Source organism: Gymnoscopelus microlampas, assembly GCF_963454915.1.
Source record: "Gymnoscopelus microlampas genome assembly, chromosome: 23".
Taxonomy (NCBI): Eukaryota; Metazoa; Chordata; class Actinopteri; order Myctophiformes; family Myctophidae; genus Gymnoscopelus; species Gymnoscopelus microlampas.
Window position 1 is genome coordinate 25,210,911 of NC_139960.1, and position 24,894 is coordinate 25,235,804.

The following is a 24,894-nucleotide window of genomic DNA, read 5'->3' on the forward strand; positions in this document are numbered from 1 at the left end:
CAGAGCCCCCCCCCGAGTTCCGGCAGAGTAGTTCTGGAGAAGCGGACTGATTAGCCCTGTCTTTCCCTATAGGACTGACCGTGGGTAGCTACGTGGGACGTAAGTTGGGGCTTGATCAACCCCGGCTGGGTCACCTGGGCAAGGGTGTATGTTGCGAGACCCGAAACACCCTATGACCCCAGGCTACAACACTGATGATACGTCGCAGGTGCATCCATGTGATGTATTCTTTATAGTATGTAATATACAGTGTAGTACATTACATTACAATACATTACAGTGCAGTATAAGTACAGTACATTGCAGTATTAGTACAGTACAGTGCAGTGCGGTTATTGTCTTACGTGTCTGCCCCTCAGCGATAGCCTCCAGTGATTGGACTCCGCCACTGAGTGTCAGTAGTCGAACCCGGTACCAGTTCCCTGACGTCAGCCCGTCTAACAGCTCCCTGCGGGTGCCTGGGACCAGCGAGCGATTGGCTAGAAGGACGCCGCCCTCGTCCAATAGCTGCAGACTATAGCCATCGTACACGCCCACCGGCGTCTCCCAGGTAACCGTGAGGCTGTGCGTGGTGTGGTCGTTGTCGGCTTGGAGGGCTGTCACTCTGGCTGGGGCTGGATGGACACACACATACGTCACACGCACGCACGCACGCACGCACGCACGCACGCACGCACGCACGCACGCACGCACGCACGCACGCACGCACGCACGCACGCACACACACACACACACACACACACACACACACACACACACACACACACACACACACACACACACATGAATTAATTAACTTATGTAATTCACAAAATGTGTGTTTTGTCCCAACCTAATGTGGGTTTAAGTTTTAAACAATTAAACAATCTCAGAAACAATCAATCACAATTCCCAGTGGTGATGATTCAAAACATAATGAAATCATATATCTTCGAACCAGAGAATCAGTCAGTCAATTACTCGATCTCCAATCAGGACCCATTCGGTTAAAAAAGATGTATAAGAAAAATATATATATATTTATATTTTTTTCCTTTGTTTTAGCAGAATCTGTCTTGAGAGATTATACTCGATCTCCCACCTGTTCTGCCGGCGGCAGTGTTGTTATTGGTCAGCTTTCCGCTCAGTGATTGGACGGTGACAGCGTAGGCCTGGCCAGGTGTCAGATCCAGGAACTCCAGAGAGGAGACGTGTTTGGGAACAGGGCGGGTCTCGACCACACCATCCTGGGACATGGGGCATAGAGGAAAATAAACATTTGTCTAATCTATCGTTTCAATAGTTTCAAGAGTTCACCTGTATATCCTCCAACTCATTCATTTGTTCCATTTTTCTTTCATTCCTTTCTTTACTTTTGTTTCTCGTCTCGTTACATTCTTTTTATAAATTTAAACTACAAAACCAAATTATCGTTTGAACAAGTAATTGCACAAACTCATAAGTTTAATATTGTTGTGACCCATGGTTTATATTTGCGTCTGTCTACTCTCCTCCACCAAGAGATCCATCTTACCATGTTGGACAGGGACACGGTGTACATGTCCAGGTCTCCATCGCCAGGGGTCCAAGTGACTCCCAAGCCCCCCGAGGAGTCAGTCAGCCCTGGCCGAGGAGACAGATGAAGGTTCCTCACTGCACTGGGGACTGGATGAGAGAGAAAACATTGACAATGTTACATTTGAGGTTAGCCATGTGGAGCCCTTTATTTACTAAACAGTAACCTATCAGAGTGAGTGAGTGAGTGAATGAGTGAGTGAGTGAGTGAGTGAGTGAGTGAGTGAGTGAGTTTAGTGATGTTTATTAAAGGATCCCCATAAGAGTCACATGAATGAGCCTCTAGTCTTCCTGGGGTCCTGAACAGTGAGTGTGCGTGTGAATCCTGTTAAATGATGATCAACCATGAAATTTAGGGTTGTCCGATATTGGCTTTTTTACCGATAACCGATATACCGATATTGTCCAACTCTTAATTGCCGATACCGATATCAACCGATACCGATATATGCAGGGATTATTGTGATTAGGGTAAGCTCAAATTTCATATCACACACACCATATACAGTAAGAACTCCTGTAACTTATTTATAAAGCAAAAAAAAAAAAAAAAAACGATACCGATATTTTCCCGATATCAATTTTTATGCTAATATCGGCCGATAATATCGGACATCCCTAATGAAATTTATATCAAAATGCACAGTGCAGGAAATTGAATAAGCCAAATCTGTGCACTGCAGCTGTACCCTAGAAGTTAGATAATGTGTTCATTATCTATGATACTGGAAGTGAAGAGGCAACACTCCCCCATTCCTAATATAAGCTACAGTATCTGTATCTTTGAGGTGCCCTTGAGCAAGGCCTTTATCTGCAACAGCCAAGAATGTGTAAACCACATTAACCCTTTCTCGCCCCTCCCGTTTGTATGTGAGAGCTGGCAAAACTTCTGGGAACTCAGATTACATTAACCCTAGTGTCCCCTTTGTACCCTTTTGTGTACAAAAAACAAATGAACGAAAACATTGTGAGCTTGTAGGTCGGCTATTTTCATTAATTGACATAAAGTTAAGATGAACTAGGGCTTAGGTGGTTCATTGCTACCGTGTGAAACAGCGTTCCCTACCTGTACGTCCCTCTATGAACTGGGCTCTCTGATAGGGTCCACTGAATGTAGAGACCACAATCTTGTAGAGTCTTCCAGGGGTCAGAGAGGTCAGACGGTGCTGCCACACCTCATTGCCAAGTGTTACAGGAGGAAAGACCTGCGTGTCGTTGAAGAGGAGTGTAACCTAAAGGGAAAGAATGACAATAGTATGACATTATAATTTATATCACTTTGGCCCAACTGCAATTTATTTTTTGTGTGTGCACTCGTTTGACCACACACACACACACACACACACACACACACACACACACACACACACACACACACACACACACACACACACACACACACACACACACACACACACACACACACACACACACACACACACACACACACACACGTAACAGAGTGGTTCACTGCCTCAGCCTGATGGCCTGAAAGTCTAATATCTCCCCCGAGCAACGGGGACATCCCTTTGGCTTACTGATTAAGAGTTGGTTTTCCACACGGAAAGCCAACTCTCAACTCGAATCCCGGGCGTTACACACACACACACACACACACACACAAACACACACACACACACACACACACCTCGTAGTGGTCCACGTCTCCAGGGGCAGGGCTCCAGTTGACAGTCAAATCGACTGTTGCGGCGTTGCCAAGCAACAGGTTGGCAACTGCTGCTGGGACTGCAGTAAAACACGAGACAACATTACGATCAACATATCTCAACGACTCAAAATAAATGCATGAAAAATCAGTAGACGTATTATCTTTAGTGCTAATAGAGTCTGACGTCAAAAACAATGCCCCCTGGATCACGGAAGTGTTTTTCCACTTCAAAATCCTATACTTTGTTTTTCTTTCAAATACTGGTTTATCAGCTCTGATGAAGCAACTAAAGTGACTAAAAAGTCACTACAGTGGGTAAAAAGTAATCAAAGTGAGTGAAAGTACTTAAAAGTAAATAAAGGGAATACAAATACTTAAAAGTAAATAAAATGTGTAAAATACTTAAAAGTCATCAAAGTCAGAATAAAGTCACTCATTTAAGTAAAAGTACTTAAAAGTCACTAAAGGTGAGTACAAATACTTAATGGTAACACATTTGAGTAAAATATAATACAAGAAAACCACTAACAAAGGCAAAGAGACAAATAAATACACAATCTACAACATATGGTGAGCTTGTAGATCTGCTATTCTTGGCAAAGATGATTGGTGTAGACCGTGCCCAAGTACAGATACAACTCTCAGGTCCATTTCATTAAGAATAGAGGGTTCAAGGTTATACATTCTATTCAACTCACACGTTCGCCCATCAGTGGAGAGGCTGGTGACATAATCCCCGCTCCAAGTTTCCACGGTGACGGTGTAGAGTCTTCCGGGGACGAGGGAGGAGAACACACACTCGTTGTTCCCTGCAGAGACCGTCTGGTTCTGGAGAATGCTGTGGTTGTAGCTGATCAGAACCACGTAGCGGTCTAGGTCACCTGGCGCATACCGCCAGTACACCTGAGATTAGAACAATACAGAGCGCCGTGGTAAAGACACTCCCCTCTGGAACCACAATGCAGGGACGTCACAGGCTCTCAGAAGGTGGGGGGGATGGACTTTCGGTGGACTATACCCCTACACTTTGGCTATTCAAAAATAGCAGATATACAAGCTCATAGCGCGGCACCGAGTGCCGCGCTATGAGCTTGTAGATCTGCTATTTTTGAAAAATTGTGAAAAACATTTGTAACTGTCAAATGTAAACACATTTTGTATTTTCAAAATGTTGCGTTTTTTTTTTTTATTCTTATTTTTGCCTGATTTTACCGATTTATTATGAAAAAAAAATGTATTTTTTATTTTTTCAAAAAGTGGGGGGTATGAAATCACGGATCTGTGAGAGTGAGGATGTCGCGTCGTACGCACAGTGAATGGCCGTGACGCCCCTGCCACAATGTACCCCTGGGACTGTCTCTCCTACACTCTATCCCTGTCCGCTCTCATACAGTCTGTCTCTCTTACACTCTCTCACTCTCGACTTTCCTACTGTCTGTCTCTCCTACACTCTCTCCCTGTCAGCTCTCATACAGTCTGTCTCTCCTACAGTTTCTCCCTGTCAGCTCTCATACAGTCCGTCTCTCCTACACTCTCTCATTCTCATCTTTCCTACTGTCTGTCTCTCCTACACTCTCTCCCTGTCAGTTCTCATACAGTCTGTCCCTCGTACGCTTTCTCACTCTCATCTTTCCTACTGTCTGTCTCTCCTACACTCTCTCCCTGTCAGTTCTCATAGTCTGTCCCTCGTACGCTTTCTCACTCTCATCTTTCCTACTGTCTGTCTCTCCTACGCTCTCTCATTCTCGGCTTTCCTACCGTCTGTCTCTCCTACACTCTCCGCTCTCCTACAGTCTGTCTCTAAAAATGAAGAGATATATCTAAGAGATTCTGTGAGAGATTCATTGTAGTGATAGAGTAATAGAGCCTGTCCTGTACCTTTAGGAAGTCATCTCTAGCAGAATGTACTGCTGTCGGGTTCTGAACGCTAGCAGGCTCTAGAAGACAAAAGGCAACAGAACACATCAAATAGTTTACAGTAAACTAAATACTGTACATAAAATAACCATATCACAGTGGGGGCATGAGGGTGTTTGGAGGTAGTCCAACATTTTAAACATCATAACTTGCATTTTTGGATCATTACATTGTCAAAATAATTTCAGGTTTTGTCAAAAAGGAAAAAAAAGAAGCTAAATGCCAAAGTTCGGGTGGCACATGGTAAAGCAGTAGTAGAGTTGTTTTGGGGAGGGAAGCCGGGCGGGGAGGGTGACATACTCCTACGGGCTGGGGTGGGACATGTCAGCGGGGAGTGATGGGCGGGAGGAGTAGGACGAAGGCTCCATGTCCTCCCAGTGGTAGCTCCTCACTGGCAGGTGAGGGGGGGCTCCAAGGAAAAAAAGGTTGGGAACCACTGTTCTAAAGAACTATACACATTTTCTGTCAACCATCATTTGAATACCACTGTACACTAGCACCGTTGCCCTCTCTCCCCACCTCCACCATGAAAACCATCTCTTACGTGTCCTGGCCTGCACCGTCGTGGCGTTCTCCAGCCCGCCGCTCCGCGTCACTATGACGACCAAGTACAGGCGCCCGGCGACCAGGGAGCTGAAGGAGCACTCCGGCGCAGAGGAGCGGGAGACGGCCAGGGTGTGGACGGTTCGAGTCCCGTCCTGCAGACGCACCAGGTAGCTGTCCACTGCGCCGCTCGACGGGCGCCACGACACGTGCAGCGCATCCGACCGGCCGCCGTTAGCAACCGTCACCTCGGAGACCGCCGCCGGAACTGGGGGAGGGGGGAGGGGGGAGGATGGGGTTGGAGGAGTGGATGCAGCGACAGAGAGGTGGAGTGAGAAAGAGGGGGAGAAAAAGGAAAGAAAGAGGGGTTGGAAAGACATAAATAAGAAAGTAAGAAACAGTGACAGAACATTTAGTTTGTTTTGATATCGTGATACTCTTAATCGAATGAAGATGGAAAAGTGGGAAATAGGTTTGAAAACCCAACATAACAAAACGTCTGAATAAGTCAATAGAAGGTTGTGTGTGTTATTCTTTGTTCCCCTTAATGCTGATTTGGAAGAAGAAAACGGGAAAAAAACATTATACACACTTTTGTGGACCATTCTAACCTCAATCGGTCCTGAAAATAGCCAGAACATTCTGTGGGAACATAATGAGTTCTTCCGGATAGGAAGAAGTGTGTGTGTGCATGTGCATGTGCACGTGCGTGTGAGCACATGCACGCTCATACGCGTGCACACAAAGAGGAAGCCTTTGAAGGAAGCTTTGGAAACTCTTTGTTTGTGGGACATTCCAAGCCTGGTGTTGGCCTTTAGAACACAGGTCCCCTGTTATTGTTCCACACGTCTGTGATCTAATCAGATAAGCAGGACCCCTGGAACAGTGGGCCAACACCTCTCCATTCCCCCTCCGTACATTGCCTCCCACATATGTCAATCCAACATGCTTTACACAATTACCCATACATCACGCATCAGGACACAGAACACATGTGTGAAAACGTGGTTTGGGATCTGGGAAATGACTAAGACCACACTGAGGGCTTGTAGAAATGCATAGGATCGGCAAGCACAATACTCAATTAATCATTTAACCGCATATTGTTTGTTATGGGGTTGATTTGGTGCATTGAGCCAAAGGTTTCACATTTTGATTCAACAGACAGACTGTAACAATGCTTGCTATAAATAATGTAATAAAGACAAACAGTGCAGTAATAGTAAACAACATACTTCCATGTCACAATAGTATCACTATTGAAGTTACAGTGGTCCAATTGTGAATATCAAGCCTTGTATCTTCAGATTTATTTTTTGTTTCTTGTGAATCAATGCCCTACTTTGCCATACTACAGTGTCACACAAAAGTAGCAAAAATAGCAGATCTACAAGCTCACAACATGTTGCATTGCTATTATTATTATTATTATTATTACTATTATTATTATTATTATTATTATCATTATTATTATTATTATTATTATGAAGTGGAAGTGAAAGTGTGCGTTATATAAATATTGAAGAAAGTAACAGTATTAACGAGATCTTGTGATTAAATAATATCTACATTGGATCCATTGGAACAACTATCACAGCAATGTGTTAATTTAACTTTGAGAAAATGTACTCAAATGTGAGGGCTATTTGGGTCCATCTTTACATAATGAAAAATGCAGATATGCACCATTTTGGCGATGATGGATGGATACTGCTAGCTGATGCTGACCAAAAGGTTAGCTGCGGTCAAGTTTTCCCAAGAGACAAACTAGCCGCCTCCTTGTCCCATACGAGGTGTTTCCTCTGGTTGTTCACTTCTGTTAATACAATGTAGGTACAGTATCTCTGATCTCTACAGTTTCCCTTCCTGGGAATGCATGGGATAGAATACTTATGTGTGTGGGGGGATTTGTCCGCTGTTTTGCTGTGAATTGCCAAAACAATTTAAAAGCTGCATTGCACACAGATCACTGTCTCACAAACATAGGGTTGTGGACCAGTTTTTGATGTTTGTTGGTTGTGAAAAAAATAAAATAATAATCTTACCTACATTTTCATATTCAGAATTTTTCAAAAATAAATTAAAAATAAATGTTCAACTATTTAAAACGAAATAAGGCTTAAAGGGATAGTTCACCCCATGGAGACTTGAATTCATGGAGATCTTTTGTTTTTGTCGCATTCCTAAGCCGACAATTTGATGACCGGTGGAGGTTCCGGTAGGAGACACAAAGTGTCAACTTTGAGTCTCCTACCGGAGACATTAGCATCTTTCCGCCAGTCATCAAATTATTGGCTTAGGAATGCGACAAAAACAATAAAATATCCATTAATTCAAGGCTTCATAGGGAGTGTAATGGATTGAAAATAAGTATTTTTTTGGGTGAACTATCCCTTTATTAAGTAATTAATTCATAGTGTGTTTTTGTTCGTTTGGTTCCCCGGGAGACACCAAATTTCTCTTTTGGTTCTCGAGCTGAAAAAGCAGATCATTTAACAATCATACTCATTGTAGCTCATGTCCCAACCCAGTGGTCAGGATGATTTAACATCCAGTCCAACACTAAAAAGGTAACTGAAGACTGCATTAGTTTACCTCATGTGCATGTTGTGAGGTGAAATATACTGTATTAAAGTGTCAATCTATTATATGAAACAGAAATGAAACATACTTCTACACATAACAATCCTCCGCTAATTTGTCCATTTGCGACTCTGAGAGTGTACAAATGGAACCAAATGGACCCGGTTCCATTCCTACACTCTGAGAGTGTACAAATGGAACCAAATGGACCCGGTTCCATTCCTACACTCTGAGAGTGTACAAATGGAACCACATGGACTCTTACGGGTCCATTTGGTTACATTTGTACACTCTCAGAGTTAAGTTAACTTACAGTAAATTAAGGTGTATTGAGTAGGCTTTCCTGGAAGTTATGAAAAAACATTCTCAACACAGTCAGGGTCAATCAGCCAGTCATTGTACCTTACATAATGGGTTTGAAGGTGTGTGTGTGTGTGTGTGTGTGTGTGTGTGTGTGTGTGTGTGTGTGTGTGTGTGTGTGTGTGTGTGTGTGTGTGTCTGTGTGTGTGTGTGTGTGTGTGTGTGTGTGTGTGTGTGTGTGTGTGTGTCTGTGTGTGTGTGTGTGTGTGTGTGTGTGTGTGTGTGTGTGTATGTGTGTGTGTGTGTGTGTGTGTGTGTGTGTGTGTGTGTGTGTGTGTGTATGTGTGTGTGTGTGTGTGTGTGTGTGTGTGTGTGTGTGTGTGTGTGTGTGCGTGCGTGCGTGCGCGCGCGTGCGTGCGTGCGTGCGTGCGTGCGTGCGTGTGCGTTTCGTGTTACACAATAGGTCACATCCCTCACAGGGTGTGGGCATGGAGCCTAACCCATTGTGATAATAAGCTATGTGGATGAATAAATAGGAAGTCTATTTAGAAAAGAAAGAAAACTGTCCAGGATAATTTAGACGTCATGTTTGACTAACCTGTCTTGCATTCTGAAATATAAACACCCATAATGAATAGAAGGAAAAACATTGCCTGATGTTTATTGATGATTAAAACCATTCCTGATCACGTCCATATCCTATATTAAAATTGACTAATGGGAGGGCCGGCCAGCGGGTGGGTGGGCCGGAGGGTGGGTGGGCGGACGGACCACGGCTTCACACTCATGTCACTATGACTCATCCATAACAGTTCCCAATGCAGCTACTATGCCCAAATATGGAGTGCGTAGTCTAACCTCAATGCGTGGTCATGGCATCAGGCGCAAACAAATCAGTCAGCTCAATATACTCACTACCATATTGGAGTTTGGGTTGATATCCGAGACAAAATATTACACCGCCATGGCCAGCAGACCACGACAACAATAATTCCTATTATCTTCACCAGGTGAAAACCTTTGACTTGAATAATACTTCATAGTGAGTCTTTTTTTTTGTTGCATTTTTTTTACCCCCTTTTCTCCCCAATGTAGTCGTTTTGCCAATTGACTGTTGTATCCTACTGACACACCTACAAGTGAGGAGCCCCCACCAGGAGAACGTAGAGCCTTCGTCCTACTACTCCTCCCACCCAACACTCCTTGCTGACAGACGGCGCCCCCCAGTCCGCTCAGAGACAATGATCAACCTCCCCGCTCCGCTTCCCTCCCCGAACACAAGCCAATTGTATTCGTATAGATAGACGCTTGACAAAGCCAGATACACCACGGTGGATTCAAACCCATAACCTCCACGGTGATGGGCAGGCACTTTACCACTGCGCCACCCGAGCACCAAGTGAGTCTTAAAGGAGTAGTTCACCCAAAAATGACTTACTTTCTATCATGAAGCCTTGAATTCATAGAGAGTTTTTTGTTTTTGTCGCATTCCTAAGCCAATAATTTGATGACTGGCGGAATCTAAGGTAGGAGACTCTTTGAGTCTCCTACTGTGTGTGTGTGTGTGTGTGTGTGTGTGTGTGTGTGTGTGTGTGTGTGTGTGTGTGTGTGTGTGTGTGTGTGTGTGTGTGTGTGTGTTACCACAACTCACCGGTCCGTCCCTCCAGGCCAATGCTTTTAGAGCGCACTCCTCCACTGACAGTACTGACCTCCAGCCTGTAGAGGGTGCCAGGAGTCAAGCCAACCAGCATAAGAGAGGAGGAGTTTGCTCCCACACTGTGGCTCTGGACCGAAACCCTGCATGGAAGGCCAGAAGATCACTCAAATTAAATGTACAAATAGTCAATGGTGGAAAGTAAATAAGTACATTTACTCAAGTACTGTACTTAAGTAAAACATTTTGATGTTTTTATTTTACTGGAGTATTTCCAATTTTCTGTACTTTTGCTTCTACTAGTTACTTTTTAGATTTGGATTATCATTACAAAACATGTACTGTATTTCGGCCATTTGAAAATAGCAGATCTACAAGCTCACAATGCGTCGCAATGCGAATCATTTGAGTTTGTAGATCGTCTATTTTTAAAGATTTTTTTTACATTTTGAACTTGTGAATTGGGACATTCTGCACATTATAGTATATTGTTATGCCGATACTTTGGTACCTTTACTCAAGTACATTTTGAATACGGGACTTCTACTTGTAACAGAGTATATCTACGTTGCAGATTTGCAGTACTGATACTTTTATTTAAGTAAAACATGTGGGTACTTCTTCCATCACTGCAAATAGTACAACAGATGGCCAGACAGAAACAGACCTGTCTTGTTTCAGTGTCAGGGCATAGGAGTCCAGATCTCCAGTGGGTTGTTTCCACGATGCCTGGAGGCTGTCGACTGTCGTATTGGTCAGAGTGATGCTACTCATTGCCATGGGAACTGGAACATAAATAATTTTGATTATTATTATTGTTAACACTTTTCTTAAGGCGACAATCCGTAGGTTTATGTCAGTGGTCGCCCTCTACTGACAAAGAGAGGTAATTGCAACGATGTCCGAACTACAATAAAGTTGACGTTATTGTTTGGAATAAATAGTATCCAATCCTGGTGAGCCGTCTGCTTCAAATAACTTTATTGATATTGTCAACCACTGCAGGTGTGTGCAAGTTCTATCAACTCAAACATACTGATTGGGTATTGGGAATTTAAATCATTACAATAAATCCTGGATTGTAGCTTTAAGGGCTTCTAGAAGATGTTGCTGACAATTAATCAATTGATCTAAAACTGATCGCACACGTTCATGTGTGGCACACACACACACACACACACACACACACACACACACACACACACACACACACACACACACACACACACACACACACACACACACACACACACACACACACACACACACACACACACACACACACACACACACACACACACACACACACACACCTGTCCGTCCCTCCACAGAGGCAGTGCTGTTGAGCGGCCCAATCCTGGTCGTTACGGCGATAGTGTACAGCCTCCCGGGTGTGAGCACATTGAACGTGCATTCTCTCATGTTAGGCTCCACCCCCCTGGTAGCCACGGTGACATTACCTGTACGATACACACGGTAAGTATGATGCATTGCACTTCAAGGTTCTGCGATGCCTGTTACACCATCATATTATTTTCACATCAGCTATTACCGTAGCGAATCTCCAAGAAGTAGCTGTCACGTAAAACAGAGGGGGCGTGGCTCCACATGGCGCTCAGGGAGGTCTCATCTGAGTGACGGATGTGGAGGTCCAATACCGAGCCAGGAGCTGGAGAGAGAGGAGGGTGGGACAGATACACACTGTTATCACACAGACAACGACAATTGAGACTTGACTAAACAATGAAAAATGTTGACAAATCTTCTCCTGTGAGGGTCCTTGGCAAAAGGTGTTTTCACATGGGAGTTCCACAGCCAAATACTGTACATATCAATTTGGCCTTAAAATGTTTGACAACCACTGCTCTATCCAACCAGGTAGTTGATTTCATTCACCAGATACCCCAGACATTCAACTTTCTAAAGCCACACAGGCATTTTTTGTTAAATTTTGTCATCAAATGCAATATTTTTTTTTCTTAAAAGGAGTAGTTCACCCAAAAAAAAACGTATTTTCTATCAATTACACACCCCATGATGCATTAAATTCATGGATTTTTTTTTAGCTTTTGTCGCATTCCTAAGCCAATAAGTTGATGAACAACTCAAAGAGTCTCTCCGACTCTTTGAGTTGGCACACTCTTTGAATTTATAGAAAGTAAGTAATTTTTTGGGTGAACTACTCCTTTAAATGATGGGAGTCTAATTTGCGGGGGAAAAAACTATGATGAGCTGTTATCTTGAGAGCGATGAAAATGATGTTATCACTACTTCACTGCATCTCCCATAAACCAAATTTGAAAGTGTATCCGTTTCAACTTCATCCAGACTTTGATCTCACCTATACCACCATGACAGCTTGTGTCAGTTGCCTTTCCTCCACTCTCCACTCTCACCACCGCCTTATACAGCCTCCCAGCATCTAAACCAAGCCCAGGGAAACTGTATTCCACAGTCTCTCTAGCCAGTGTGGTGCTTGATAATTCCTGGGAGCCGTTATAGAGAAACACTCTGTAGTTCTCCCAGTGACCTGAGGGGGGTGCCCATGTCAACTTCAGAACGCTGGAAGAAGTCTGAGTCAGAGAGAGATGGGAGGCAGGGGCTGGAACTGTACAAGGGAGAGAAAAACATGTTCAATGTTTCAAAACATTGACACATTTTAACCAGGTAATTTCCACAGACTGACTCTGACAAATTGACATCTTACAGCCAAATGTTACTGTTACTATAACAGTAATAATATAAACTATATATATTTATAATAACACCTTTAAAAAACACAAAGTGTTACACGGTTAATACACGGTACAGTTAATCAAAACACATAAAATAATGCGATAGAAGACAATAAATGCAGCATAGAATATATAACATGAAGCACAATACATACATTTTTTTTAAAAAATAAGTTAAAAACCTACTCAGTAAAAATGGGATTTGAGGGTTGATTTAATCAGATTGTGCTTCTGTAATATCCTCAAGCAGTACAGAAAAATAGACATGACTATCTCACCTGTCGTGGCTGTGACTGCTGATTGGTTAGTCAGCTCGCCACTCTTGGATGTAACAGTGATTTGATAGGTCGTTCCAGGGGTCAAGATGTCAATCACAGCCTCTGTGGCATCCGGAGGGAGGATCATCTCCTTCGGACTCGTCCCATTGGCCGAGAGGGTGATGATGATCACATCCAGGTCACCCTCTGGCCGTTGCCATGACAACAACAAATTTACCTGACTGCTGTTGTTGTCAATAGTGATATTGGAAACAGCAGAAGGGACTGAATAAATAAGAGAGAGAGACAGAGAGAGAGAGAGAGAGAGAGAGAGAGAGAGAGAGAGAGAGAGAGAGAGAGAGAGAGAGAGAGAGAGAGAGAGAGAGAGATGTTATATTCAGTTTAACAAACTCTGTACATGCTTGTCTCTACACCACTGTTTCCCAATATGCCCATATATGGGCATGCCACCTTTTGCATGCCCACCCACCCACCCGCCGGTCGGTCATCTCTTAAGCCAATTTGAATATAGAATGGTTTGGTGATTACTTTTGATTACTTTTTTTAGGTATTAAAAGGTCTTAAAAGTCCATAAATCGTCACTTTAATGTCATCTGAAGACCCCCCCCCCATGGGGTCTACACTACACTACACTACAGTATGCATTGTGTAAATGTGTAAGCCTACCCGTCCTCGCCTGTATGGTCCTGCTGTTCTGCAGCCCGGCGGCCTCTGTCTGCATGGTCACATTGTAGAGACGTCCAGGTGTGAGGTTGTCGAGTGTGTGCCGTGTTGCTGTGCTCTCCAGAGTCATGTTCCTCAGTAGTGCTGACACAGAGCCTGAAAACACACAGAACATAATATCATGAACAGTGAAATCCAGTTACCTCTACATGCCTGATTTTTAATCAGGCATGTGAGTTATACTTGTTTGCGCATTGTGTTGTGCACCTTAAATAACAGATCTGCAAGTTCACAATGCATCAAAGCGTTATGCAATGTGAGCCTGTAGATCTGCCATTTTATGTGTGCGAAGGCCTCAGAGTTACAACACACTTGCATGGTTGCAACTTTTCATATGAAATAATTTAGCTTTTTTAAGTCGGACCCAAGAGGTTGGTCTGTCTCTCATTCTGACCGATGGTCTACCAAACTGTCTGACCAGGGGTGAAACTGGAGATACGTGGACCAGATGCAGCCTATGAAAGGAGCCAATACAATGATTGTGATGATTTAATGATTTAAAGTAAATAAATAAATACATGACCATCCATGAGGATATATATCAATATTTCTTCCTACTGCTGCTATAGCCTACTGCACCAGCAGCTTAGCTTGTTGAGGGTTTGTACTTACAGTAGAAAACAATAGGCGGTGATGGATAATAGTTAACTGCCAGCCAATCAATATGTCCAGCTATCCCATACAGTAGCAACAATCCCTCTTTTGTAGACAGTGCAAATACTCATTTATATTCTATAGTCTAGAGAGAGTTCGATTTTGGAATACAGGAGATAAGTTGTTCTCTTTAAAGAATATTACTCAACAACTTGTCATCATACAGTAAGACCATCATGCCTTGTTCAGTGTGTGAAAAAATCAATAACAATCACACAGCAAGATGTCACAACCCGTTTGGGTCGCCCCTGGAAAAGAAAAACTAAATGAGAGACATACCAGGTGCAGGGTTGTCCCACAGCTGCAGCTTGAAGCGCTCTGTCCTCCCTGGGCCAGCCTGCCAGGAGAGATCCAGGCTTCTGTAGGCCCTGGAGTTCACCACTAAGCTACTGACCACTGACGGCCCTGGACAGAGGACACAAAGATGCAGTTTAATTTACTTTTTGAGGAAAAAATAAAATAAAATAAATACTGAGATACACAAGGGGAAAGAGACAGTGAAGGAAACAGGAGATACAGAGAGATGAGACAGCTAATGTGTTTAAAAAATGTCTGCTTCCTCAGTAGGCTACTTAAAATGGCTGCCAAAATGGCTGCAGATCAAGTGAAAGTACATTACAGCATTCCAGTCACCCATACTAGTCAAAACAGAGTTTGTGTGAGAAAGTCAATTGTGTGTGACTGTGTGTGCGTGTATGTGTGTGTGTGTCAGCGTGGTACTGAGGGTGGAGAGAGATGTCGGACCCAGATTGTATTGTTCTCGCTCCGTTTAAAGCCCCCTTGGTGACACACACACACACACACACACACACACACACACACACACACACACACACACACACACACACACACACACACACACACACACACACACACACACACACACACACACACACACACACACACACACACACACACACACACACAACCTCTGAGAGGCATTGTGGGGGAAAAACATAGAAAGGAAGCAGGGAATACGCTGGGAAGCGGGTTGGCACAGGGGAGGTTAGGAATGCCTATGTGTCTGGGGGCGTAGATGGTCATGTGGTTAAGGCGCGCACCAAAAATAGTTTCTGAAATAGTCTCTGATGCAGCCTGACAGCGAGTAACCGGTTCGATTCCTGAGCCTCCCTGGACCTTTGTTGCATGTCTCTCCCAAGGGCCCAGCTTCCTGCTTTGAAATTGACTCGAATAAGGAAGAGAGTTCAAGTGACAGTTCATATGAATGGCCTGTAGTTTCGCTGTTTTACCCCTGCTGGTGAAGAATTTATCTTAATGCAAGCGGATGGGTTTTTTACAACCCATCCTTTGACTAACTTTAGACTTGATTTTCTTACCTTAATAACATTGTCATACATACTGTATGCTTCCAGTCGCTAGTTTAAAGTCTCCTTTCAATCATCATGATATGGGTTTTGGTAAATTATGGTCCCATATATTTTGAAATTGACGATAAAGTAGGCTATGCTCTAGGAGGGGCGGGATGATTTGATTGACAAGGTACACAACCAATAGCATTCATTCCCAGCCCCCGCTCTTGATTGATAAGCTACCCAACCAATACTGGTCTGGTTGCATTCTGCAGGATATGACGTGATATGACGCAATATTGAAAGATAGCGGATTTGAAATTCCTGAACAATCGGCTTCATTTACGGTCTGTAGAAACCAATGGCTTCGCTTCGTCCATTCTTTTTATACAGTCTATGGTCTCTCCCGAACTCTTTCCCCATTTCCTGTCTATCTCCTCTGTACTATCAATAATTCCCCCCCAAAAATACAAATACATACTGTACAGTATGTATGAGCGGTGGTGGACAGTAACAGAGTACTTAAGTAAAACAATTTGGTATTTGTATTTATTTGATACTTTTTGAGACTTTCACTGATAAATGTTCTAGGAGGGGAAACAGTACAGTATGAATGAACCACTTAATCGCAATTTCAAATATAGTGTAAAAAGAATTATGTATATGTGTGCATTTGTATGTGGGTTACATGGAAATAACTGGCACTGCATCACAATGCACAACACAGAAAAGGTCACAATGCTGGCAACACATTGGCTGACATAAGCTGATGATGATGATGATGATTATTATTATTATTATCATTATATGCTGCAAACCCTTTCAATGTGGTGTGTATTTTAATCTAAAGGACCATATCGGCAGCAATGCATGTTATTGGCGTCCAGTATCTCGGCCTGGACATCTAGTAGTGCCAATCGAATCTGGATGTCACGTTTGCAATGGTGGAAAAAGTACTTATATTTTTTACTTAAGTAAAAGTATCAATACTGCAATGTTACAAGTAACATTCGGGAATTAAAAATGTACTTGAGTGTTTTGTTTTAATTGTTGTTGTTTTTGTCAGAAAATGACAGGCCTCTTTAAAATAATTGTAGTGGAGTAAAAGCACAATATTTTCCTCTGAGATGTACCTAGTGGAGTAGAAGTAAAAGTACTGAAAACTGGAAATACTTCAATAAAGTAAAAAAATATCTCAAAATTGTACTTAAGTACAGTACTTGAATAAATGTATTTAGTTACTTTACACCACTGTATAAGATGAAATACAATAAGTATGAACAATATAAAGTATAGTGTATTGTACATAATAATTTGCCATTTTCCTGTTAATAGCTTTATTTATAGATTTCACATTTGTTTTCATTTTCTCCAAAGTCATTGAAACTGAACGTAGCTGAATATTTGGGTCAATTGCTAAACATCATTGCATGGCAAATAAGACATGGACATTTACATTTGGTTTGTAACTCAATCTTTTCTCCAGGGGCTTTTTTCGGCTAGACATTTCAAATGAATTACTATTTTGAAATGCATTCAAATAATGCTAATAAATAAAACAAAGTGTGTGGATTATATTTATCTCAAGCCAGATTCAATTCTTTGCAAGTTGACTTCCATACTGTACTGAAATGAATCACCTCCAATGGCTTCCTTTAAAATCTAGAAAACCTGCTTTGGACTAGAGCTGAGCGATATGGCCAAAATCAAATATCAATTTTTGTTTTATACCAAATCTCGATATCGAGGCAATACTATGTTCAACAGCCGATCTATAAGTTCACAATGCGCTTTTTCTAGTTTATTATCATATTGAGCTGGGTTATGTGTAAATTATTATACTGTAAATCTGATGAAAATATTTGTGTTATGGTGCCATCTACAGTATAGCCTACAGAATCCATATCCCAAGAATCAAAGTTTCTGCAAGAATTATTAAAGTTTTGACATATCTTATGGTTTACATGGCAGCTACCTCACTGGTTGCTAATTAGGACTCTATTCAGTATAACTTAATTAAGCCACTTGAGCCATATACTTTGTAGTGCGACAAATAGCTGATCTACAACCTCACAATTTTGTACAATGTTCGCCTATAATGGCATGCCCAAAATAGGGATGCCAGGTTGAAAGTGGTTAAACCAGCAATTCCCAATGGGCCGTGGCCCGTGAGGATATTGCAAGTGGACACCCAAATAATTGTCAAAATACTAACATTTTAATGATAACATAACATTGATATAAAAACATCCAAAGAACATTATAGGAACCGCTGAGTTAAACAATTATAGAAAGTATTCCAAACATTCCAATAAAGCCATCACAGCGTGCGTGCGTGCGTGCGTGCGTGCGTGTGAGTGTTGGGGGGGGGGGGGGGGACAGCCACCACTGGACACAGCATGTAATCATAGCACACCATTTAAGCGGAGATCAGTTAGATACTCTATGTTAAAAATAGGCCTATAATGGACTGTACCTGCAAAAGGTCAGAGAACTGGAATGTCAGTGTGCCTAGAAAGATAAGGAGGCTGGTAGGGTACACACACGCACGAATACGCGCGCGCACAGACATACACACACGCACGCACGCGCACACAAACACACACACACACACACACACACACACACACACACACACACACACACACACACACACAGTGGGAGTGCATTGTACGCAAGAAGGTCAGTGTTTGAGCTCTGCTGGGTGCAGTAACATCCAGTTTCCTCCAAAACACACACACACACGCACGCACGCACGCACGCACACACACACACACACACACACACACACACACACACACACACACACACACACACACACACACACACACACACACACACACACACACACACACACACACACACACACACACACACACACACACACACACACCCAGTACTTCCTACAGAACAAAGAAACAATGAAGACAGGAAATGGCTGAACCCTGAGCTCTGGACACGCTGGAAATACACACTGAGGGCCCGACTTCTGTTCTGGAGCCACGCCAGTATGAATGCACCACGCGCACGCACACACACACACACACACACACACACACACACACACACACACACACACACACACACACACACACACACACACACACACACACACACACACACACACACACACACACACACACACACACACACAGGACAAAATACAAAAATGTACACAAAAACCTCTCAAAAGTGCGCATGCACACGCCCGTGGCCGCATACACGTGTGCTTGCATCTATTGCTCTATCAGCCTCTCTCAGCAGGCTCTAGTTCCTGTAGTTGATCACAGAGCCATGCGGAGGGAAGCTACATGACATGAGCCGTGGGATGCACACAAACAAACACACTGACATGCAGCAAACACAAGAGAGAGCTGAGCTGATCTAACAGCTCATTAATAAAGCATGGCGAAGACAAGATGTAGACCGGTCATTCCCAACCATGTGGACCAGGAATCAGAATAGGACAGGACAAAATAGAACAGCAGAACTGGACGGAACAGAACAGAATGCAGCTAAATCAAATTCAAGATGATTAAAACATAATACAAACACTTTCAAGATTTTTCAAAAATGTAAAAAAATAGCAGATGTACAAGATCGCAGCGCGGCACGAAGTGACGCGCTGTGAGCTTGTATATCTGTATATCTGCATATCTGCTATTTTTAGCCAACACTAACATCTAAAATGACACAGATGCTTTCCCGGTTTTAATGGGTTTAATTGGTGAAAGCCTAAATACGTCTTTGTACGACAAATGGCAAAATTTGTCGTACAAGATCTGTGAGCTTCTAGATCTACTATTTTCCCAAAAGGAAATATCAAAAAACAAATCAAACCCTGTGTGTTCTTTGATACCCAAACGAATAGGGTTTGAACTGGTGCAGACATAGCATGGAAACCAGACGAATCTGCCACAGCTAAAACGAAATAGCAGATTAGTCTGGCGCTGCTCGGTTTGAATTACATTTCGCTCACCCCAGAGTTGTGGGTGACCAATCAGAGCCCACTATTCAAAGTGGGAAATGTTTTCCTGTGACGTTGGAATCTGTGAGTAACGAGAAGAAATGAATCTTCCACACCAAAAATCCAGACTAATATCTATGCAGTGATATTAGCCATGCCTGGCTACTACTACATTTTTTAACAAACTGCTAAGGAGTGGAGTGATTTAGCTTGAAATAAATGATATTTAAATCCATTTAATAGCCAACTTTAGCATGGGAATTTAGCAGAATCTAAACAACCGCATAGGATTACAACCTAATTAAGTATATAAAAACCTAAAACCAAGAAAGCCCTCATTCTCATGACAATAGCAAAAAAGAATTTTAGCAAAATGTGAACATTTTGAAATGTTTCTTTATTTTTTTCACCTATAATGAGTCTGACACCCCCAATATAGGGAAGCCAGGTTGAAAGCGGTTATTTTTAAAGCCATTGGACGGTGCAAAAAACGAATGCATAAGGTTACAAGATGTTAGAAGAACCCAAGACTTACTAGTGTTCACAGTGATGTTGGCTGTCTGGTGGTTGGTCTGGGATTGAATCTCCAGGTTATAGGAGGTCCCAGGCTCCAAATGATCAAAGAGGCAGGTGAAGACTTCTGCCATGTCCTTTCCTCCCATTCTCTCGTCTCCTTCATCCTCGTCGCTTTTCCTCTTGCTTCCTACGCCCTTGACTCCTATCTCATTATCTCCTTGCTCTCCGTCTCCCGTTTCGTCCTCTTGTCTCCTGTCGCCTTCGAGTTCCTTGCCTCCTATTTCGTTGGACCCAAAGTTGTCGTCTCCTTTCTCCTCTCCTCTCCTCGTACAAGGTGTCCACTCTGTGCCGTCCAGGGGCGTCACGGTGAAGTTGCAGCCCTGTCCAGGAGTCGTCACTGTCACCGATACGGAGTCCAAGTTGGACGTTGTGTCAGAGACAGAGATGTTACAGGGCAGGCGGTCCAATGTAGGGGCTGCACTGGATATATACTGTAACAGACAGACAGACAGTTAATTGAATCAACATGCATGTAGATGAAACAAAACTGCAACTACTCTGCCAGGTCTGAACAGTATAATAAATGATGGTTTGTCAGGGTCAGTCACTTTGACACTAAACTGGACACTGTGTCAGGGAAAGTACTGTAGAGGTGATCCAAGGTGAGGGCTAGTTAAAATTTAGACAGAGACAGTTTACAGTTTACAGTTTAGGCATTTAGCAGACACTCTTAATCCAGAGTGACTTACAGTAAGCAAGGACACAAGATAATACATCATAATACATCATAATGCACATAATGCACATAATACATCAAATGACTTCACCTGATCAAACGATTTAATGTAAAGTATTGGTGGTAAATTAATCATACAGCATACACAGCAGTAGTCAATTAGATCTCCCATTGTATATTTAACTTCAATTTTAGAAACAAAAACTACGGGGTATCACAATAGACTTATCACTCCACGAATGAACAGTGAACAAGGAAAGACTGCTTTCGTCTTCTATTCCCCAGACAAATGGAACAAACTCCAGGACTCTCTGTAACTGGATCAATTGGTCTCTATAGAGACATTTAGGGTACTACTTGAGGATGCATTACATAAGGACTGCACCTGCTTTGTGTAGCCCTTATGTGTCTGCATTATGATGTTTTGTTGATGTTCATTATATTCCACTTCATTTAAAATGATATAGTATTTTGTATATGTTGTGATCACATTGTACTCATGCAGGGCGTCCTTGAAAAAACAGAGCTAGCTCTCAATGGTCTTCCCTGAATAAATAAATACTAATAAAGGTCAATAACGTGAAATAAAATCTGTTTGATTTGGAGAAAAATGACATGCAGTATATTACAGTATGTACATTGATAACAACATGTATATTACATTTACATTGACTTAACATATTTTGGAACAATTTAATTACATATTTTGAAATGTTTTTTTTGTAGAGCTGTCACGGTCTGAGTCAGGGCAGATTGTAGGACCCAAGTGCAGGAGGAGACAGAGGCTGAACAGGTCAATTCAAAGTATTTAATAACTCAAAAGGTAGGAATGCAAACAAGGAACTGAGGTCATGACCAAACTACACGCAACATAAACAATGAACAAGCAAAGACGTAATGCAAACAGGGATTAAATAGACAGGGAAATAATAAGACACAGGTGAACTCAACAGACAATCAACACTGGGATAGGCTGGGGAACTAAGAGGACACAGGAGGAGAACAACACTAATCACACGGGTGGTGAGACAAGACAGGTAACAGTAACTAAGCAGAAGAGGAAACAGTACTACAAAATAGGGTACACAAAAGCAGGGCAACAACAACAACAACAACAGAGTAACAGAACACAATAGGAACGATACAACATAATAGTCCTAATAAGTCCACGACCTTGTAAGGGCAGAAGGGCTGAGAAATGCAGTCAAAGTCCACGGCCCGAGGAGCTTGACAAGAGCGAATTGAAAGGGCTAGCATATATGAGTATACATTAGCAGTTACATTTAGTGATTGAGTCTGATACTGTACAATACTCTGACTACTGTACCTGTATGTTCCATCTCAGGTGGAACCAGGTGAACGTTATCATGCATAATTAATTTAATCAAACACACTCAGGTGGAATCAGGTGAACGTTATCTCACTAATACATTTTACCAGTCATGAAGAGTACTGTACATGAAGGGGTGGATATAAAACACACACACACACACACACACACACACACACACACACACACACACACACACACACACACACACACACACACACACACACACACACACACACACACACACACACACACACACACACACACACACACACACACACACACACACACACACACACAATTCTATAAGGACAGTAGTTTTGTGCTTTAAAGCTCCATGTTTAAGCATGTGTATGTTATGAATTACCTGTATGTACACTCAGCAGATGAACTGAACAAATGCACATTTCAATTAAACAAGGACAAAACTGAAGTCATTGTTTTTCAGCTTCAGTCTGTAATGCTCAATCTTGGTGTAATCATGGACTCATAGACCTGAATTTCAATGATTAAAGGACTTGTGTCTTAGCAGGATTAGTTAAAATTCCTATGCATTCATCTTCAGTAGCCTCAACTATACTAGTGTAACGGTATCTTTACCGGTTTCCCTGAAAAAACGATCAGATGACTGCAGTTGATTCAGAACGCTGCAGCTAAAGTCCTTACGGATACAAAGAAAGTGGATCCTATCACTCAGTTCTTAGATCTCTGCTCCCTGTCTAATTGATTTCAAAATAACAACTACTGTTGCTTTATAAAGTATTGAATGTTTTAGGGGAAAAATAAATTTCTGATCTTGTGCTACATCATGGACCATCCAGACCTCTCAGGTAATATGGGACAGGTTTGCTTTCTGTCCCCAGAACCAGAACTAAACGTGGAGAAGCAGCATCCAGTTAGCATTCAGTTATTATGTGCCATATTATCTGGAACAAACACCCTGAAAACTGCAGTTCTGCTACAATTCTCAGTTATTTTAAATTAAAGCTAACAACGTTTCTATTTCCCACTGCCTTGCTGTTTACTATACAATTAAACTTGCCTTGCCTTACAGTATGTTAAGTAAAGTTACCCTTATTTACCATTGATTCCGGGTGACTAACAAGTACAGTAACAACAGAAAAAGTCTCATTAGTAAAGAGAACCAAAGCCGCAATGCCCAGTCAGTACAATTAATAAAGACTTATGTGCCCATTCAATATTTAAATACAATTATCCATAGATAAACATAATTATAATATTCATATACTGTATTTATACTGATACCGAGGTGCTAGACAGGTAGGAACATAAAAAGATGGGAACAAAATGAGACTTACCAGACAGACCCCAGAGACCAACCAGAGAGATAAATAGAGAACTTCACATCTCAGCATTGTGATTCTTCTGCAGCAGTTGATTATCCACAATATGAAATAAATCCACAAACAGGGCAGTTACAACCATACTCCTAAAGATGAGGTAATAAGTGTGTATCTATGTGTGTATGGCGTGTCCACGTTCACCGGGTGGAAAATGTCTCTCATCCGACTCCGTTTATGTGTACAAGTTGTTTGGAAAATAGGACGGAAAATGAGGGAAAAGGTGAAAATTACCCAAAATAAAAAGAAATACAATTAAAATAATCTTTCCCTTTCTCCTGGGTCCCTTTAGCTAAAGTCACACTGGGAAGTAAGATTTAGATAGAGTATACAATTTGGTGAAGAGAAGGAGGTAGTCCAGTGAAAAGTCCTTTAAAAAAAACAGATAATCCAAATGGTGTCTAATCTTTCTTTGCAGAGCTCCTGTCTTATTATTTTTCTGTTTCTCGACTTCTTTCTGTCTTGTCTTCTTTCTTTCTTACTGTCTGTCTGTCCCTCTCTCCTCCACACGAGTCCCAGAGACAATGCTGGTCAGTAGTCAGCCCTGTGCTGTATTGGTTTCTGTGTGTGTGTCTCTCTCTCTCACACACACACTCTCTCTCTCTCTCCTGACGCACAGCTAGTTCAGCTCTGTGTGCCTTACTTCCTGTCTCTCTCCCACTCTCTCTCTCTCCCTGTCCCTCTCTTCTAAAACACAAAGAAGGTTAAACCTTACTGACTGTCCCGTTTTCTTTGTCCATCTGTCTGCCTGTCTTTGTCACTCTCATCAAGTCTTTCTCTCTGTGTCTCTCTCTCTCTCTCTCTCAAGCAGTGGTGGAAAAAGTACTTAAGTAAATGTTTTACTTAAGTGAAAGTATCAATACTGCAATGTAGAAGTACTCCGTTACAAGTCCGGAATTGAACATTTACTTGAGTAAAAGTACAAAAGTATTGGTATCAAAATGTACTTAAAGTACCAAAAGTAAAAGTACTAAAATGTTTGAAAATAGCAGATCTACAAGCTCACAACGTCGCAAAGCGACGTGTTGTGAGCTTGTAGATCGGCTATTTTCAAATAGTAGATG

General features: G+C 42.2%; 1 protein-coding gene across 1 annotated transcript in view; it reads right to left on the minus strand.

The window, feature by feature from the left end:
* Nucleotides 1-24,450, minus strand: part of LOC311039687 (receptor-type tyrosine-protein phosphatase beta-like) — a 55,415-nt gene extending 30,965 nt beyond the window's left edge. Inside the window, exons 1-18 of the mRNA XM_084049642.1 lie at nucleotides 23,789-24,450; nucleotides 20,423-20,894; nucleotides 14,890-15,015; nucleotides 13,900-14,052; nucleotides 13,234-13,497; nucleotides 12,562-12,828; nucleotides 11,773-11,889; nucleotides 11,534-11,680; nucleotides 10,888-11,005; nucleotides 10,218-10,363; nucleotides 5,685-5,951; nucleotides 5,102-5,160; nucleotides 3,922-4,126; nucleotides 3,203-3,300; nucleotides 2,621-2,786; nucleotides 1,514-1,644; nucleotides 1,082-1,226; nucleotides 345-614 (exon numbers count right to left, since the gene is read on the minus strand). Of these exons, the coding sequence (XP_083905768.1) occupies nucleotides 345-614; nucleotides 1,082-1,226; nucleotides 1,514-1,644; nucleotides 2,621-2,786; nucleotides 3,203-3,300; nucleotides 3,922-4,126; nucleotides 5,102-5,160; nucleotides 5,685-5,951; nucleotides 10,218-10,363; nucleotides 10,888-11,005; nucleotides 11,534-11,680; nucleotides 11,773-11,889; nucleotides 12,562-12,828; nucleotides 13,234-13,497; nucleotides 13,900-14,052; nucleotides 14,890-15,015; nucleotides 20,423-20,894; nucleotides 23,789-23,845 (3,208 nt within the window). The 5' untranslated portion in view covers nucleotides 23,846-24,450. The remainder of the gene's footprint in view (nucleotides 1-344; nucleotides 615-1,081; nucleotides 1,227-1,513; nucleotides 1,645-2,620; nucleotides 2,787-3,202; nucleotides 3,301-3,921; nucleotides 4,127-5,101; nucleotides 5,161-5,684; nucleotides 5,952-10,217; nucleotides 10,364-10,887; nucleotides 11,006-11,533; nucleotides 11,681-11,772; nucleotides 11,890-12,561; nucleotides 12,829-13,233; nucleotides 13,498-13,899; nucleotides 14,053-14,889; nucleotides 15,016-20,422; nucleotides 20,895-23,788) is intronic.
* Between the last annotated feature and the right edge of the window lie 444 nt (nucleotides 24,451-24,894).